The sequence below is a fragment of the Amblyomma maculatum genome, chromosome 1 (genome assembly GCF_055883805.1).
Source record: "Amblyomma maculatum isolate TAMU_Amacu chromosome 1, ASM5588380v1, whole genome shotgun sequence".
In the NCBI taxonomy this organism is placed as follows: Eukaryota; Metazoa; Arthropoda; class Arachnida; order Ixodida; family Ixodidae; genus Amblyomma; species Amblyomma maculatum.
The window spans coordinates 138,804,033-138,823,732 of record NC_139344.1 but is presented as its reverse complement, the minus strand read 5'-3'; the positions used below and the strand labels follow the sequence as shown (position 1 = coordinate 138,823,732).

Here is a 19,700-nt window from a genome sequence, read left to right as displayed (position 1 = left end):
TGCCTAGTTGCTGAGCACAAAATCAGAGCAGGGCTTTGGTTCCTGATCATGGCAGCATTTTGATTAAGGCAGAATGTAGAAATCCCTGTTAAGGCTAGTGCATGTTGAATGCTGCTGAAACTGGCCCACAGCCTTCCCCTGCAGCATCCTGTGTAGCTCCGAATGCAGCTTTGGGATATAAATAGGGGTTGGACTTCTTGGCTATTATTTTTTTTTAATTCAGCGCGCTTTTTCTGATGTTTACTTCAAAATACAAATTGTTGTTGTTTTTTCTTTCACTAGTTAGCATGTGAATGGTAGTACTTGGAACTGTGTTTTATAGAAGCAATCACTATTGTCATAAAAATAAGTAACACAAGTAAGAGAGATAGCTAACACATAAAAATGCAAGTGGAAGCTTACTTCTAAGAACTAGGTTGACGTATTGTTGTTGGATTGTCTTGCTCCATTGAGTGAGGTTCAATGAGATCACTTCATCTGCGTGATAATGGCAGTGATGGAACTTCTGCTGAATTGCCGCAGTAGCCGGAACATGCTACTTTTCAGTGACATTAATGTGCAGTTTCGTATCTTTAGCTGACATGCGGTTATTCTGCTTAAACGACTATAATTGCTCTAAGCAGTTGATGATGACAAGCAAACAGTGCTCAGCTAGCTGATGGCGAAAATTCCAACCCGTAGATCTATAATATTTGTTAAGTCTGCATAAAGCTGGGCATTGGCAAATGTGCCTGCAAAGTCTTTTCATAAATATACAATTTTTTTTTTTTTTCCGTTTAATGTGGGAATTGATTGATGTCACATTTGGATTTAGGTTTCAAACTGAAATTTAGTGACAACTTGACACTTTGGCTCTCCACTGTAAAATATTGTGTTAATTTTGTACCAAATGTTACTTACGTTCAGCCAAAACGTCTAGCTCTCGGAGATAACTTTTTAAAGAGAATGGTTAATTGGTGGCGATAAAAACATTGGGTCATGATTTCGTACAGCAAAACTGTGTTTACTGCTTCATTGGCCTTTGAAATTAGTGCATGCTTGTGGTATCAGCAGTTCATTGCGGCCAGTGTACCAGCGTTAAGGTTAGCCCTGCACCATCAGAAGCCAGTCCCGTCGAGGTGGTGCAGTGGTTAGGGCGCTCGGCTACTGTGCCCAAGGATGCGGGATCGAATCCCGGCCTCGGCGGCCGCTTTTCGATGGAGGCGAAAAGCAAGGCACTCGTGTGCTGTGCAATGTCAGCGCACGTTAAAGAACCCCAGGTGGTCGAAATTTCCGCAGTTGTCCACTACGGCGTCTCGCCTAGCCCGAGTCGCTTTGGGATGTTAAACCCCATAAACCAAACCAAACCAAACCATCAGAAGCCATGCCGGGTCATTTTTATGCCCACTATTTTAATTGTGGTGTAGTTTTGCACCCTTGCTGAATGTCGGCAAATGGACGCTTTGGCAGAGCTAGCCTGAATAGTGACACTGCCTTGGTCTTTTTTGTTTTTTTGCAGAGGTGTTCCCTTGTGTTTATTGTACTGCTGATAGCACTTGGACTGTTCATGTTTACCTACCAGTCAACGCAGTTTAACACAGAAGGCTTCTTGCTCGTCATGAGCGCCTCATTCCTTGCTGGGCTTCGGTGGACCCTTGCTCAGCTTGTGATGCAGCGCAAGGAAGTTGGTGAGTGGATACAGGGGCCTGTGGCTGCTGAACTGATCTTCTTGGCACTTTGCGTGATGCTTCAGTAGAAGGCATTGTGGTGGTCTTTTGTTGCTCGATGGCCTCAATGAGTTGTCAGTCATTCATGCTGTGTGTAAATATTGAAAAGAAATGAAGAAAAACAGACAAGAACTTCCTCTTGGCAGTGACAGTTCGAAATGGCTGCAGCGCATAGTGTGTACTATACGGGATTTTTCCCTCGTCTCGGTAACTTTACATTTACAAAATGCTTTGTAGAATATGAGAGAGTACTTATTTTTAATGCAGAAGAAACGGATGATTTGATTTGATTTAGCATCTGTGGCTTATATCCATAACTTCTTGCCTGCATTTTGGATAGTGCTGGGCCGGGAAAGTGTCCATCTTCACGTATTTCTGAAAGTACTGTAAATAACATCTGGTGTGCTTTAACCGCTGGCCTCACAGTTATTGTGCACTGTCTGAATGCAGGTTTGGGCAATCCAATTGACATGATCTTTCATGTCCAACCATGGATGATCCTCGGCCTTCTTCCGTTAGCTATAGCTTTTGAAGGTGAGCACTCTGGCACAAGTGGAACTAACGAGAACTGTTGTGATGTGGCACAGCATGTGCTGTTTGTCATTTTGTGCTTTTGCAGGAATTCCAATTGCAACATCAGAGAAGGTGTTTCGCTTTCGTGATGCTGAAGTGGTGCTGCGCACGTGCAAGTATGTGCTGGCAGGATCCCTGCTGGCCTTTCTCATGGAGCTGAGCGAGTACCTGCTGCTCACGTACACTTCTAGCCTGACCCTCTCCATTGCTGGCATTGTAAAGGCAAGTGGTATAAAAGGAATGTTTGAGAAGGCTTGCCATTTCTAGTATGTCAGACATGTTTCACTTGTTTTTCAAATGAAAGGTTTCAGTTATGCTAGGACTTCATCTAATGTCACGGCTGCCAGGTGAACTTGACTGCTATAAATGACATGCGTGACAGGGCATAGGAATAATGGCATGTATCTCTCTCATTATGCAGATTTTCAAGCTGTTTTAGTGCTCGGCAAATGCAGTAAACTCCAAGTGTAAAGAAATCATGCTTTCTTCGTATTGCTTTATTGAATGCTTGTACCATTTTCAAGTCTTAACGAACATATTATTCATGATAACTTGCTGACCTGGCTGACCTACTCTACTTAGTACTAAGAAGGATGTGGGGTTTCAAAGAAATTTCTTCAGGTTTGTTGTGGTTTCAACTTGAGGTCAGTATACTGTTCCAATTCAAAGCCAGTTCATGCGTTTTCCCAGAGATTTCGGATGGAAAAACTAAATTTACATGAGGTGTCTTCCGGGCTGATTCCAAACTTTCCTTATTTTATTTCTATGGTTATTAAATCTTATTGATTTGAAAGTTGTGACCATGCTTGTTCAAGCCTGCTTTTGAAAGTTGCGCAGGAAAATTATACCATCTGTGTAATGCTTGATATACAGATTCGAAGGCCTGATTCATTATGGAAATTGTAGTCCTTTTTGAGATTGTCACTTGTGAGTGGTACTGTTTACTTTGAGGTAATTTCTTTGATAAGCCCCACTGTGATGGCTCAGTGGGTAGGGCGCTCGACTACTGAGCCAGGGTGTTTCAGGTTTGATCCCGGCCATGGCGACCGCATTTTGATGGAGTTGAGATGCAAGACGCCCATGTACGGTGTGATGTTAGTGCACATTAAGGAACCCTGGGTGGTCAAAGTTATTCGTAGCCCTCCTTGATGCCACGCCTCATAGCCTCAGTCACTTTGGGATGTTAAACCTCATAAACCAAACCAAATTTCTTTAATAATGCTTCTTATCTAGCTTACTTAGCATCACTGGAGAGTTCTAAAAAATTTCAAGTGGGCATCTTCACATGAAACAAGCATTTGTGCCAGTTTGGAGAATGTGAAAGCACTTTTTTTTTATGTATATTTTTTCTTTTTTTCATGCTCAAAGAGCAAAGCAGGCTGAGTTCTGTAAAGGAGCAGTGCTACTCAGCATTGTCCCATGTTATCTATTGCTATCTTTTTTTTTTTTTTGTTTAGAGCCTTGTGTGAATTGTTGTCATTTGTACTACCTTGAACCTCTCACTACTAAGCTTCTCTGAACTTTATTTAGTGTCGTCAGTAGTTGTTACAGTAAACTGCACTAAATGATGAGAAAGGAGGATTTCAATCATACAAATACTTCTTCTGTGCTGAGTTTAGTTTCTGGCAACTTCAACTCTGACATTTTGCACCTCATATTGCAAAGAATTTTTTTTTCGTTATCTACAGCACTTCTTCAAATTTTTTAGAAGGCACTTTGCTTCTTTGGCTCAACCAAAAAAAAAAGGTCATAAGTTGCTTTCTTCGTACCTCATAAGGAGACGTAATTTGCCCTGAGCACAGGAAATTGTTTTTGAATATTCCATTGCTGCCAATGACTCCTCCTGATCATCTTCAAATTACACACATAATCCGTGTCATAAAAGAATGCTGCTTGGTTACTCAGTACTGATTGGTAAATGTGATGTGGAATCAAAGATTAAAATAAGTATTTGCACAGAAGTCATTTTAAAGCAGCTTCTCACTCTTCATGGCAAGAACCATATTTCTCATAAAGGTTTCATTTGTTAACATTTGTACTGTTCTTTTGCAAGGTACCCTAGAAATCACTATCTATGATCTGTCATTTCTCATGCTTGATTATTCTTTCTTGCTGGGGGCTGTTGTAACCATCATGTTTTCTATCTCCTGCACTCATCATGCCTGCCTGGTAGTTAGAAAAGCAGCTGAGAAGGTTAGGACTGGTGCACGGTTTTCAGCGCTCAGGCAGTCATTTTAGATTGCTGAAAACTTGAATTCATTTTATCTACAGTCCAGAGTTGGCTTCTGTCAAGTTACGTTTTAAATCAGGGTCATCACTACATTGATCCCTCATCCAAAAATGTAGAGGCATCTTTATACTCTTTATACTGTTTATCTTTATAATTTGTACTGTTTAGATTTTTGGCATCTATATGCCTGGGCATAGCCACAGCTTGTGGGAATTGCTATAAAGCACTTAGCTTCCTTTATCCCAGCATCCACCTTTCAGCATTGGGGTGGTGTTCTTTGAGGCACTTGTAAAGTTCTTACATTACCACAGCAAAAATGACTATTTTTGATCGATCTCAGTCACAGATGCATTGCTTTGCTCATCATAGTGTTCAAAGAAGAAAGGAGCACTACTAGCGCCTGTTTGCATTCATCGCTGGCTCTTTCATAGCATTTCAACAAGTGCGCCGTGAAACAATGGCAAGCATGTTAAGGTTGTGTCACAGCTGTTTGTTTATGTGAGGCCTAGCTGCCTAGCATTGCACCGTGTATGCCTTTGCCTTGTGCTAGCAGTCATGCTCATGAGGGAAAAAAAGCGAGTTAACTCGTACGACAAGTGCAAGTTGAGCATTGTTTAAACTTTGCTTGGCTGTGAGTTCAGGTTCGGTGTCTGCTGGTGCCTTGCAGAATGTTAGTAGCCTCAGGCCATGGATAGAAGCATTTTTAGAAACTGAATGTGTTTTAGAAACAATGCTGGTTTTCTGTCTTGAAGCAGAACCGCTCTGCGAGTCCACGATCACATGTTTTAATTGGCTATTGCGTGTCAGTGTATGCAAGTGTTAGTGTATGCTTGTCCTTTGCATTGCACATTGTTATGCTTGCTTTTGCTTTTCTTGCCAGTACTATGATCTTTCTTTCACTGCGAGCTTTCTCATTCATGCAGCACTTGTGAATTCCTCAGTAGTAATATAGAGGGGTAGATGATCATTCTAGTGCTGCAAGCCTTGGACATCAGTTGGTTGAATTTTTTTAATTGTTTTTATCTTTAACCTCCAATTCCTCCTTTGTCAGTACATGTCTTGGGAAGAAAGTTCTTATTGTTCAACGTTGAGTCATGTTCTTGATGAGACACTACCAAAATCACTACCATTGCCATATCAAGTTATACTCTCCAACCTACAATGCCACAATGCTTTTGCTGGTCATGCCAGGCTCTTCTCAGTACCCAATACCTATGAAGTCAACCAAATTTTCTAGAAGTGGCTTTTTGGAACCTCAGAAGAACCTCCTTGAAAGATCTATTATTGATTGACCAAGCAATGTGACATCGCTTCACCTCTGGATTTCGCATACTCTCGCTCTCCTTCCTGAAGTGAGAGGCACAGGCAGGGCTGTTGATAGTACAAATTTCTCAGTGCGTACATTAATCTAAGGATTGTGAAAATGACAATGCATGGCAGTGCCTTATCCCTTGTGTGCCAGCTGGCACAAGGCAACAAATATATATGTGGCTTTTGCTGGTCGTTAGTTAGCGGGTCCCTTCCTCTCACGCCATCTGCCATCGCAGTCCAGTGTATTTCTTGGCAGGGTGCCAAGGTTATGCAAACTTCACTGTGTGCATTCTGTGTGCTCTGTGTGCGCTAGCTCCAGTGATGAAGTGAATGGGGAGGGGGGGGGGGGGGGGGGGGGCAAACTTGGCAGAGTGCCAGAGGCTTAGACAGGAGTGTGGGTGGTTGCTCGCTTGTGGGGTTGCTCAGTGCCTTCCAAGGATGGACTTTGCCTTCCCTTTATCATGTAGCGATTGGGATGGGCCTCCTCTGCTGCTATAAAATCATTGAAATAGCAGTAAATGCCGTGCTAAAATGCTAAAAGCCCACATCATGATCGCGGTTGACTCCATACTTTCTTTGACGACTGAAGGGTGGAAGGATGGACAACTGTTGTAAAAAAAAAAAGTCTGCTTCTTCTCGCCTATTGAACCCTCCCCTCAAACTCGCTGTCGGTGAAATGCAAGATGCGGTGTGTCTCGGCTAAAGTTCTTGTGCTATAGTCAGTTTAAGTGGCTGCTGATACATGCATGCGATGTGCGAGGACTTCGTTAAATCGAAAGTGTGGCGTAAAATTACTTAGTTAAATCGTGAAAAAAAAGCACATGGATGTCAATAGAGCAGAGATTGGGAAATGAAAAAGATGCGTTACATCGTGAATTTTGTTACATTGAGGTTCGTTGTAGTAGTACTTTTAGAAATTGTCTTCACTGTGGGAATTTGAACTCCTGGAGCAATCCGAAAGCGCTGCGGTGACACTGAAGGCTGAATTGCCTTTTGTTTACCGGCCGTGAACATCTGAAAGCAGTAAACACTGTAATGCTCTCTCTGGGCTGTTGATATTGAGCCTTAGGTTGCAGTGGTGAGTTGGCTCGTTATGTTTAAGTGGGTTTTCTAAATGTTTTTGCATGTTAACACTTCTTAAGTTCACAGTGTGAGCCAACTTTCTTTCTGAAGGTTCTTTCGTGTCATGGGGGAGGGTCATGGAATAATGGGCTTTAAAAAATTGAGGAACCCCTCTCGCTGTTTATAACTTCCAAGAACTTCTTTTTGAAGTGCTGCTGTTGTGCAAGGGATTTCGCCGCAAATGCATGCCACATTTAATTAAACACAAGTTTCATTGTTTTCAGTAAAGAAACGGGGTTATGCTCTTTTCTAGGGGTCTCTAATGCATGAAAGTCAAAAACATATATGCACTTATTGAGGCCAATTCTTTTTTATTAGTGGGGAACCATTCTCTGGGTATCATTACTGAACGCCATATGTAATGGAGGAAAGTGTCCGCCACAGAAAAGAACGTGGGAATGGGGAATGACTGTATTACTTGCATAATAATATGGTGAAATTTTTAATTCCTTCTCTATGTCGCTAACTTGCCTTATTTTGCAAACTGCTGAGCCACAGTGCCACAGTATGCGGCGTTGCTGCCGCTGCCACTGATGTTTGTAACAGAGGCGCGGCTCCCATCAAGCCGATGATATTGTTGTCTTTTTTTGCCGCGATCCCAGTACTGTGATGTAGTGCTGAACAAATGAAATTGAATTGAAAATTGAATCGAATTGAAATTTGTACATGTAAGCTACTTTAAATGACAAGATGCCCAAGGAGGTGCATCATTCCAGAGGGCGGAGGGTGAAAGGCATTTTAAGAACAGAAACAAACTTTGTAAAAGGTTGAGATCTTTGCATGCATAACAAAAATATTGGGTCTGTGATACAGTATAAGGAGATATGCGAGCCCTGTTGTAGCATCATTGTTTGCGGCCTAATCTTGTAGTCTTCTGTTGCAGGAAGTTTGCACGTTGTACCTGGCTGTGAAGTATAGTGGAGATGAGATGAGCTCCATGAACTTACTGGGCTTGATCATCTGCCTTTTAGGCATTGCACTACACATTGTTGCCAAGTCTCTCAATACAAATGGTGAGAGTATTCGAGATTTTAAGCTTTCGTTATAGTTGCAACATATTCAAGCATGCTTGAGCGAGTGGTCATGTTTGGGCTTCCGGCTTACTCTCTATCTTTTGAATGTTTGTATTATTTGTATGTGGGCTTGCACTGTCTTTTGCTCTCCTGCTGTTTCTGAACATATGTACAAGTTCCATGCATCGAGGCACGGTAAACGTTTTGCTAGATCTATTTCCAGAGCATGCGAGTTAATTTCATGTGTGTAATATGCAGCCAGTTGTCTGCCTACTGACTAATAACTTTAAGTGCAGAGCTGCAGATGGTACATGTAGTTACCAGCATGCTACTAAAGTGTCTGCATTTAGGCGTTAATTAATGGGTCGGCAGAACATTGTTTGCAGTGTGTTTGCTTTGCTGTGAATGAATCGTGGCAGTTTGCAAACTCAGCAGGCCTAGTTGCTGAGGAGGTAGATTTTCACTGACATAATGGATTTTGCTGCTTTTGTGACTGTAAGGCGTGGGTGCTTCCAGAGCTTGATTAATGGGCTCCCTGGCCAGCTACTATGCATGCTTTGACATTGCTTTTCTCTCACATGGCTTAGCTGCACTCTTTGTTGGCAATGATTTGCCGTGCTCTTTCAGGGCTGGGGCTCGATTCCATCATGCGGGTCACGTGCATGCTTCTTCCTGGATCGCTTCTTCCGCTTTTAACATGCAGAAAGGTATGTGATGCCTGACACTGCTTTGTGCTTGCACCTTCAGGTGGACGGTAGCTAATTGTGTTCTGGTGGCTTTTATAAGTGCAAAAATTGCAAACTATTTGCTCACATTTTGAATCCTGATAGAAATAAAACAAATTCTTTCTGTTAAGGTTAGTGTCACACTTGTCATTTGTGCTACGATGATAAGTAAATAATGTGCAGTGCTCAGTACTGGGTGACTTATTTTAATTTCTAATCATTAGTTTAGCTTCTGTAGCACAATTTTTGCATTTTGTATATGAGGCAGTGTTGAAAACTTTCTCTGTGTTAAAATAGATTCATAACCTCTCATATTCTATGTGAGGTGGTCTTTCGTAATTACAATTCTTTTAGAGGTTACATTCCTCACTTAAATGCTTGCACTGAGCAGTGGCACTTACACGGTTGCAATTACATTTTGCACTTCCTTATTGCACTCTTGTTTAATCAACATGCATTAATTTTGCACTAGTCCATATTTTTTTTTTTCATGTGACTTGGTTCAGAAGTTCAGACATTCACTCATGCTTTTCATCAGGGGCAAACATTATTTTGAATGTAAGATATCAACTTGCCAGATAATGCAAACTGGAGACAGAAGTTATGCCAAAGGCATTTGTTCAGGTTGCGAAGTTTGAACCAGTGTGTACTGTCCTTTGGAAGCCCTGTGAACCACTGTGCAAAAGACAGCCAGAGAGAAGGTACATTGAACAAACGCCGTGTATCTTCTCTTTGACTGGACTTGTTGTGCTAGCGGCTCTTAACGTATGACTACAACTTGCCCTTTTCGCTATTCATTTGTACCCTGTATACATCAAGCAAACTGCTGGCGTCATGCACGGACAATTGGGCCAAGATATCCAGGAACCACTTCTGAAGTGGATGGGGCTCTTTGACTCTCTCAATACGCAAAAAACATCTGCAATGCTATGCATTGTGTATTGGGTTTGCATCCTCTTTTGCCTACTGTTGAGCTCGAGTGCAGATGGTACTGTATTTCTGGAAGATGTGTTTAATTTTCAGAAAAGTTGGGAGTGTACCCCTAATATTAGTAGATACTGGATTTGGCATGCACGTTTGCTGCCATGATTACAGTAATTTCAAGGCTGGGCAGAATAGTGTACTAAATAAGTGCATTTGAAAGTAGGAGAGGACAGCCTGTCCGATGGTTGCTGAAGGGTGTCAGATCACCTATTCTCCACATTAGCCACACAAAAAACTGTTCCACCTTTTCTTCTTCGCATCGTTTTAAACTCAAAGTGCACATGGCTTGAGATGTCCTGCTTGAACTAAGTTTGTTGGAAGTCATATAAATTTTGTAATCTTTGCTCTGAATTTCTAATGGCATTTAATAGCTGAAAATTTTTCAATTAATTTATTCCATGCATGCAAGCATGCAAACTTTATTAGTTATAAAAGAAATTAGCAAGTTTTCTTAATTACTGGCTTAAGAAGCCAACTATCAATGCAGAACTAGTAGATAATCTTGAAAAGCAACTGACTGGAGTGATTACACTGGATAGTATTCTCTTTTTTTTTTTTTTGCTGGTTTTAACAAATAATTAGCACAATAAAAAAATACTTCTACATAAGAGCAGTGCCATTTCAGCTTCCGCAGATGCGTCTCATAGAGGGAAATACACTTTTTTTTAGAACATTCTCCCTGATGATGCATTGTTTGCGCAATGGGCAAGAGATGTGAGGAAACAGCTGGTCTCATTTGACTTTTTTGAGGACCAATAGATGAAGTTAAGTAGATCATATCTTGATGAAAACTTGGAACTAGCCATCATTAGCGCTGTCTACACCTTCTGTATTTGCATTTTGTACCTGAAGGCAATAAATTAAAAGTTAGCTAATTAATCTTTGCTAAGTAATCAGCCTGGGTAAACGAAAGAAAATTATTGCTGACTAGGCTAGGCGACTCTCAGTTGCTATCAGTTGGTTTCGCAGGGCCAGGACACTCCATATTTTTTTATAAGCTTGGTTACATTTAGCAAGACACCTTGAAATTATAAAATAAACATCTTTACATAGCTAATTATTCAATAAACCTCCGAAGACTCACTTGCATGGTTTGAGGGGAGGGATGTTTTTTGTTCAAATGTGCATCCGAAAACAAAAACTTACATTATAGTTGATGCAGAATGTAAGGGTAAAAACAGACGAATGCCAACAAATATACGAGTGTGTAAAGTAGCATAAATAAGGGCACATTGAAAAACTCATTCTAAAATGTACGTGATTGGTGGCAAACAGCAGTAAGGGATGATGAAAGTAAATTAGTAAGCACAATATGTGAACACTGCAAATGGCTCTAACAAAGGGGAAATTGGATGCTCTTGATGCTCTTAGGGTTTACAGAAATGGGGTTTAGTAACAGATTATACCAGTCTGCTATACTGAGAGATGAATAAGCAGGCAACCGGAGCAGCAGCATATGATGCCATAGAAATGCTGTTTTTAAATTGAAACTTTTTACTATTCTATTAGAATTTGAGCTGTGCAGATATCAAATTTTTTGGTTACAAAAAAAATGAATTATTGGTTGCAGATCAAATGGAATATGTTCAACTATCAATACAGGAGGTTCAAATTAAAGACCAACACTTTTCTGCAAAGCACACCTATGAACAGAGGCAAGGGGCTATTGCAGACAAATTTGGTTTTCAGAAAACCCGCCGTCAGCATAATTCATTATACCTGTAAGGCATACCAGGCATTAAGTAGGAAGATGTAAACTTTATTTTGCTCACTAACGGCCTGTATGCAATTGTTTGGATAGCAGTTGCATTTCTTGAAAAAAAAAAAAGAAAAAGAGTTGTAATATTGCAGTTTGACTCCAGTGCATGACAAATGAGCTGGTGAATGCTGCTAATGCTGTTCTGGAGCGTTGTAAGGTGGCTGGGCAGATATCCAGAGACTCCAGAGTGCTCCACCCCCAAGCATTTCTCCAGAGCTGGCAGCATCCTCTAAGTCTCCAATGATTTTCACCCAGGTCCCTGATAGACACTTCAGTTCAAGGACGTCGTTAATGAATAGCACAATGGCGCTGACCTCGTCAGCTTTGTAGCCAGCTGTATAGCATTTCGTTTGAGTAACCTGAACCAGTCATGTTCCAAGGAAGGCCGTTGACGGACTGTCGTCTGTTCATTAGCATAATTAGCAGAATGTGCGAATGCTTTAACTGCAGTCAGTCACTCATATGGTCATCTTTATATACCTGCCCAATTAAATTTAGGTTTAATATGTTATGATAAATACACCTTTTGAATGGTTCAGAATAATGAAAAATATAAACAAAAAATTCTTAGACACTTTACTAAAGCAATAAATAAATAAAACGAACATTAAAGAAGCATAAGTGGGGAAAAGGGCCCCACTATGGGGAAAGAATTAAACTAGACACAGCACACAACCTAGGTCTTCACCTCTCAACGGTTGCACACAGAACGTCACTGATAAATAGTCCTTATATTGAAACAAATGAACCATCCCTCGCAGACATAAGAAGCATGCATGCTTACATATGCATACATACTGAAAATATGATGCGTTCCAAAACACACTTTGTTACCTGATTTTATTCACCATCCAGAGCAATATTCAAAAATAAGCCCTAAACAGTCGTACCACTGCTTTTCCAGTTTGAAGAGTAATGCATAGAATTAGACATATTTCATGTATTCCCTTAGTAGTGTAGATTGTTGGGCCAATTGGTGAATCGACATGATGAAGAAAACTGCGCAAAACAAGACAGGACACTAGGAGAAAATGGGAGAAGTGTGTGTGTTTCTTCCTAGTCTCCCGTCTTGTTTTACACAGTTGTCTTCATTATATTTGATGCATTTCCCAATGTTGCCCGAAGACCAAGCCCACTGCCACTTTGGTACAGTTTCCCTCTTGTGTGAAACTTTGCATTAACACACTTTGACAAAAGGCAAACACCACATGAACGCATATTGCAAGAATACTAAGCGCTAAGTTAAAAATATGAGAAATATACAACATTCTATGCGGATGCCAAAACAAGCACACTATCTCAGAAGCGCATTGATGCAAGACAGATGGCAGAGAACAGTACAGTTATATCAGTGCTCACCAATTTTCACTGCTATGCTGCCACAGCAGCTGGTAGCTGATGTGCAGAAGACTAAGGAGATGTTCAGCAGCCTCAGAAAGCAACAGCAGTTTACAATAGATGGTAAAGCACTGAATGGTAGGCGAATATGTCTACTTAGGGCACGTAGTGACCGCATATCCAGACCACGAAAGGGAAATAACTAGGAGAATAAGATTGAGATGGAACGCATTTGTCGTGACTAGCAGCTTGCCAGTATCGCTCAAGAGGAAAGTATACAACAGTTGCATCTTACCTGTACTCGCCTATGGGGCTGAAACGTAGCGGCTAACGAAAAGGTTTCTACATAAGTTGAGGATGACGCAGAGAGCTGTAGAAAGGAAAACGGTAGGTGTAATGTTAAGAAATAGGAAGTGTGCAGAGCGGGTCATAGAAATAACTCAAATTAATGGCATTAAATCAAGAAGAAGAAATAGGCGTGGGTAGGATGTGTAGAGCGAAGAGAGAATAAGCGATAGTCGATAAGGATATGGCATGGTTCAAAGAACTATGAAGTATACAACAAGCTACACCTGGTTAAGCCTGTCACTGAGGGGTGGAGGTCGTGTAGCTATTGACAGTTTTTTACCAAAATAATCTTATGTCACCTCTGCATTGGACATACACATCTCACACACAATTTCATACTCAAAGGAAATAATAATAATAAAAAAACAAACATTTTACACGTGTTTGCAACGAACACATCCCATTTCATACCAACCTGCTGGTAGAAGAAAATGCCCTTGTTGAATTTGTATGTGCCTGTCGTTTTCTAAAAGAAGTATGTAAACTTTCTAAACGAAGTCTGGTTTTCTAAAAAAGGGGGTGGGGTGGTTCTTTTTTTACAAAAGAAAAGAAAACATCAGCCCTACGTTTGGTGCATGGTGGCCTTTGTTTTCTATGTGCCATGAAACCCAAGACAATGCATTATTCTAGCCTCCACAAGTCGGATTGCATCCGTGCACATTGCATCTCTTATCATAGTCATCTGAAATAAGAGCCTTATTGTTAAACAGGTTCACAGCCATTTGCCGACTGTATCATGGCACATAGCAGTCATGCCATGATGGCAGACGATGGCCCTCAGCACATTATGTTATTCAAGGCCAAGCAGTGTCGCATGGCTATAAGTGCAAGACACTAGAATTTGGTTATGAGGGGAGTTCATAATATCTGAATGCTTACGAGGTTCGAACAGTGGAGGTTCCTCACAAATCGAGCCCCGCCACGGTGACTCAGTGGTTACGGCGTTCGACTGTGCTGAACCCAAGGAAGGGGGTTTGAACCCTGGCCACCACGGCCACTTTACATTGGAGTGAAAAGCAAAGCACTCGTGTACTGTGTGATGTCGGTGCACGTTAAAAAACCCCAGGTGGTCTAAATTTCCAGAGCCCTCCACTACAGCATCCCTCATAGCCTGAGTCGGTTTGAGACGTTAAACCTTGTAAACCAAACAAAACTAAGCCACACGAATCGAACTGTGAGCTGTGCATTATTTATTCGAAGTGTCAAATATTTAAACACCCCTAGTTAGTGTTAAATGCAAAAGGAGCATAGGTTTGCTTAAATCATGTGTAATGGTAGTAGATTGTTGATGCTTCATCTCATTGAACTCTACGAGTTCTCTAAAACCTAGATCAAGACCACTTTACTGTACTGTACTGGTCACTTTAGGAATTTCTGCTATGCTTTACCAGTCATTTATCATTTCTTTGCTTTTTGGTGACCTCTATAGAAATATGTTATGTAGTTGGTTTTTAAAGTCTGATCATCCTATATTCCAGCGGAAGAGAATACCCTTTACGAGCATATGGGGTCAAAGCAAAACCTGCTGAATGCAATCAGTGAAGATTGTGAAGACAGTGATGAAGAAGTTTGTCATTTTGAAATGCAGCCACTGACAAGAAGACAGCAGGCTCAACGAATAGCACAGCTGTGATGCTTCAAGTGCTCGGAACGTGTGTGCGGACTCCATGTATGTGCGTGTGTATGTGTCTTTTCAAGTGCTGAAACTTTTTAGTAGCCTACATTTTGTAGGTTTATTGAACACTGAAGGGGGAATTTTCCCAGCAGCCAGTGGGATCAACAGATTTAGGGAAGCAGTCATGTGTTTATCTTGGTAAGTGTTAGCAAAACATTGCCTTTTGTGCGTGATCTTACTTTATTTTTTTACCTTGATTTTGGAAATCATTTGTTCTTGTGGACATGGTGGTGTTTTAGCCAATAATATTGCCATTAAATACTGTAGCACATGGTGCGCTCAATGCAAACTCCAGACTTCAGATTTAGACCAGTCCTTTTTTTTAATAATGAACGCACAAAATTTCCATTAATGACATTGTGGCACACCTGGTAGTACCTTTTTTTTTTTTCTTTTTGTTTACATTGACCCTGCCATATGCATTGCATATAACTGGCTAAAGTAACATCAGCTTGGCTGGTAACCGAGAGCAAGACTGTCTGGTAACTGGTAGTCGAGAGCAAGACTCTCTAGTTTGCTTCGAGTGTCGACAAATGAAAGGCAAAAATTTGGGTTTCGCCTGGTCTAGTCTGCAACTTCGAGAACCAGTAATGTTGTGTTCTTCTGGGTGCAATTGCACTAGAAGGGATCACACAGTGACAATAAATGCACATTTTTTCAAACATTAGCTTGGCTGGCCTAGTTTATTTGCACCTGGCCCTCTCCCACAACATGGACCTCTCATTAGCCCTCAGTTTTTAGCTGCTGCAGTACTAATTGAGAGTACTAATTTGACAGTGACAAAGTAATGATGCAGTACACCATGGTGGGAAATATGGGCAGTAGGATGTTAGCCAACACTGTAGAAATAGTGGGGGAGAACTGCTGGCCTTCCCTTACTTCAGAAATCGCCTGAGATAACATACTGCAAGGATTATAAATATACTTCACCTTGGTCTGGTAAGGTTGTAGAATTTTGTTGTGACCTAAGCGTGGCCTTGTGGTAGAGCATCCGCCTCGTGTTCGGGAGGTACCAGGTTCGATCCCTGGTGCCACAAGGTACCCACCAGCTTTTCAATGAGTGCAAGCTTTCCCCTGGCCTGGTGCTCAGCTCTTTGGGGTGAAATGTTTGGGAAAGGGGTCATAGGTCTCAAATAGTTGCTCCAATGTGGCAGTGATCAGTTCCGCCATCAGACAACAATAAGTCCGCCTTGTGTGGCAAAAGCCCATTATGTGGCCCTTTTTTTTTTGTCAACCTGACCTTTGCGGGTCATTAGTTTGTTCGAAACTTTAAGCCCTCGAAGGAGCACAGCAGGGTTAGCAGAGCCTCTTCCAAACGCACACCCCTGAGAGATCCAGGCGCCGTGCCGGGGGACGCTTGTACCCATTTTACCGGTGAGTGTCCGGCGGCGGGTTTCGAACTGACTACCTCCCGCAGCGAAGACTCTGGCAAGAAATATAACATAGAAAAATTTAGTTGACTAAATAAAATTGCATATAGTGCTTTTGTAAATCCAAGAACAGAAATTTGGCCTTAGTAAGCCTGTGCAGAAAAACTAATCTCTAAATAGCTTTCATGCTTCGCACCAATCTTAGGACTGTTCACTAGCCATTATTGCAGGAGCTAAATGCTGTATATACACATTGCAGTGTACACATTTCAGATAGACTAAAGAAAAAGAATTGTACAAGCAAATGAAAAGAACATATGCAAATGATACACAAAAAGATGTGTGCCCATTATTCAAGAGTGCCAGAAGTTTGAAGTGTGTAGGAAGTGTGGCTGTATGTCAACCATCTGCAACAGCATAGCCTTGAATCATACTTTTCCTTGACAGTTGCCTGGGTCTAGTAGGAGCTTATTTCGTGTGTCAGTGGTGCCAGGAAGAACGATGGCGTCAGTGCAGCACATGGTTTCACATATTTTCTATTCATTGTCATGTCTTTCAGAGGCTAAGTGGCAAGGTAATAGTAGTACATGTTAGGCAAGGTAAATTGTAAAGACCACAGAGTGTGCAGGTCTGGCATTTGCCCTGATATGTGGCATGAAGTTGTTGGGAAGAAGCCGGTCAGCGAGTTCTCATCAAAAAAGAGGGAGTTTGCGCTCTCACTCGACAGTAGGAGCTGCATATGAGGCGAGACAAGGGTTGTTTAGAGACAGTGAATGATGACCATACCCAATTAGTAACTTTGTAGCTGAACTAAATAATGAGACAAACGTTAGACTTTTCAAGCCCTCCAGTGGAATTGAAGAACCAAGAGTATGAAAGCCTTGAAGTTCTAAAAAAAGGCAAATCTAGCTAAACAGCCAAAATAGATCACTGGGAAGAAAGTGACATCCAAAAATTGAACTAAACTAAGACATATCAGAAAATGAAACGTATGAAGGTTGAAGAAGCACTGAGAAATTAAAGCCTTAAAGTGGCAACGGGGAATGAGACGGTGGGCAGAAGCCCAATACCTCTTATAAAATGTCAGGCTAACAAATTTCATTCGCTGTTCAGATAGCATAGTTAACGGAGTAATTTTCCTAGATTGCACAACTAGCCACACTGAGGTAAGATATACACGCAACAGCTACTGAGTGGCTGTAATGCATGAATCTTCAGCAATGGTTGCAGGTTTGGTCCCAGCTGTGGAGGCTGCACTTTATTAGTATTCAAGTGCAAAAAGCCAGTCTACTAAAGCTGTTTGATTCTGGTTTAAAAAGCAGTAGGTGGTCCACTGTTTTTCACATCAGGAGCCCTTCTCTGCAGTGTTCCTTTGGCACATGACATGGGGTGCAGAAGGAAAGGAGGGCACGTGAAAGTCGTCTTATCATTGGCAGAAGAGGAAAGAAGGGTTTACAAGCACTGACTGGAGAGAAAGATGACAGAGTTACTGTCATTAAAGAGCTTGCAGTCTTGTGTATACACTGTCTTTTAGCCTCAGCTGTGCCCGAGATGGATGAATACTAATGCCATATTACTAATCCACTGTAAAGGCACCTTAAAATTTGAAAAAGTACAAGCCTGTTGGTTTTCCATTTGATATGCCTGAGATGTTTCTATGTAAAAGGAATAGGCATCACATTTTGATCAGTGTGTTCTTTACTTGTAATGGTACGCAAGGAATTGGTAGATGTAAAACTCCCTGTGAAATTCACTTGCGCATGATAAATAATTTAATTCTTAATATTATTTCTTATGTTTTGGTTTCAACAGCTGAATGATGGCTGTGACATCGAAATGGACTTCAGGTAATGTGAGGCATAAAAACTGTGCGTCAATATCATAGTTTCTTGTTCAGTTGCTATTTCAGCCTGTGGAGCAGGTTGGTTAAGAGTTATGATATGTCGAATAGTCAATGGTTATATCAGTTTTTTCTTTTATTTTGCATGGCTTCTAGTCAACCTTGATGACATCATTTTCTCAGTTTGGTTGTTAAGAACAGAAAAAGAATAGGAGAGGAAATTGAGATGTAATTATTTAGGAAAATGGGAGAAGCCTTTGCCCTGCAGTGGGTATGGTCTGGCTGATGATGATGCTGATGACAAGGCTTAGGTAAATTCCATGGGTGGTACACTAATGTCTTGAGCACCATTTCAAAGAACGAAAGATACAAACAAAAGTGTGGTGTCTGTACTCCTATAAGTAATTTCGGTTTTAGCTGGTGGCTGGAGATTAAAAAAAAATGCTATAAGTGTATGCTATATTCATTTTCATTTTATGTTGGTTTTAACCAAAAAAGGTCAGTATTCTTCAGATATAAGCCACGTCGATGGCTGTTGTCTAACAAGTTACACTCGGTCACAAGAGAAAATTAACTTGCAGAAGCCAGATCGCTGGGACACAGTGAGATCATTGAATTAAACAGTGAAGTTATATGTTTTGAGGCATTGCTGTTCTTTCTTAAATAAACACTGGGTGCAGACCTAGAGGCTTCACTGCCTCATCAAGCTTTGTCTAATAGCATAGTGCCTTCTGCTTACAGCCATTGCTTGATTAAGAAGTATTCCCATAACATATGAGGATACTGGCAGTGTTTGTAAATGTAACACATTGCTGTCAACTCTGGAGCCGCATGTAAGCGTCATGAAAAAGTTTCATGTTCTGGCCTCGATGATTCTGCAGCACTTGCATTACTGCCATCACCATGCATACTGTGCAACCAGGAGCACTCTGGCTCCTAGATTTGAGCCATGGTCAATTTTTCTTTTCAATCTGAAACTTAGTCCTTGTAAAGTGTTTGCGGTTTTTCACATTTCATCCCAAGACTGAATCATTGAGCAGTATGCTACAATGTGCAAATGCATTTTGCATTCGTCATAAACATTTGAAACTATTTTGATGTGAAGGCTACTAGACAGGCTATTTCCAGTTGCCCAAGTAAGGCAAGTCTGCTGCCCTGTTGTCTTCACTTACTTCTTTTCTTGTTAATTTGGCTTTTCGTGCAGTCCAGTTTTCTAAATAATGTTATTTACGTTTTTACCTTACGGCTCAATCACTTAATTTCCACGTCATTACTCTTTTTAATGCTATAGTATTTCATATTGCAACCACTGCCTTGGAACAGCTATTTGTGCTTTAATTATTGGTACATAATTCCTGGTTCTAATTAATAAGCCAAGGTAAATGTTACTTGAGTGACTTTATATTTACCAGACAGTGAAAAATAAAAAGTTATAGACAGTACTGCTTCCCCTAATAAACTATAATCACCCCCCCCCCCCCCCACAAAAAAAAACAACAACTAAAAATTCATTCCTAACCAAATGTTGAAGTCTGCTGAATATTGAAAAAAATAACTGGAAAGACCAACCTCTAATTATAACCAAACCATACTGTATTTCAGTCAGCACAAAGAGCAGCTTGTCTTTTGTTTTATTAAAGGTTACTTGCCAATAGGTCACATTCATCTGATCAGTCAATTTATATAATAGTATATCGTATTGATGA

General features: G+C 40.9%; 1 protein-coding gene across 2 annotated transcripts in view; it reads left to right on the top strand.

The window, feature by feature from the left end:
* Window positions 1-19,471, top strand: part of LOC146204089 (solute carrier family 35 member H1) — a 41,675-nt gene extending 22,204 nt beyond the window's left edge. Inside the window, exons 4-9 of one of the 2 annotated variants that reach the window (XM_084589089.1) lie at window positions 1,499-1,667; window positions 2,157-2,240; window positions 2,326-2,501; window positions 7,826-7,955; window positions 8,583-8,662; window positions 14,588-19,471. In XM_084589089.1, coding sequence (XP_084445215.1) covers window positions 1,499-1,667; window positions 2,157-2,240; window positions 2,326-2,501; window positions 7,826-7,955; window positions 8,583-8,662; window positions 14,588-14,638 — 690 coding nt within the window. In that variant the 3' untranslated portion in view covers window positions 14,639-19,471. The remainder of the gene's footprint in view (window positions 1-1,498; window positions 1,668-2,156; window positions 2,241-2,325; window positions 2,502-7,825; window positions 7,956-8,582; window positions 8,663-14,587) is intronic. The other variant, XM_084589088.1, reaches the window with a different exon arrangement.
* Window positions 19,472-19,700: the final 229 nt, after the last annotated feature.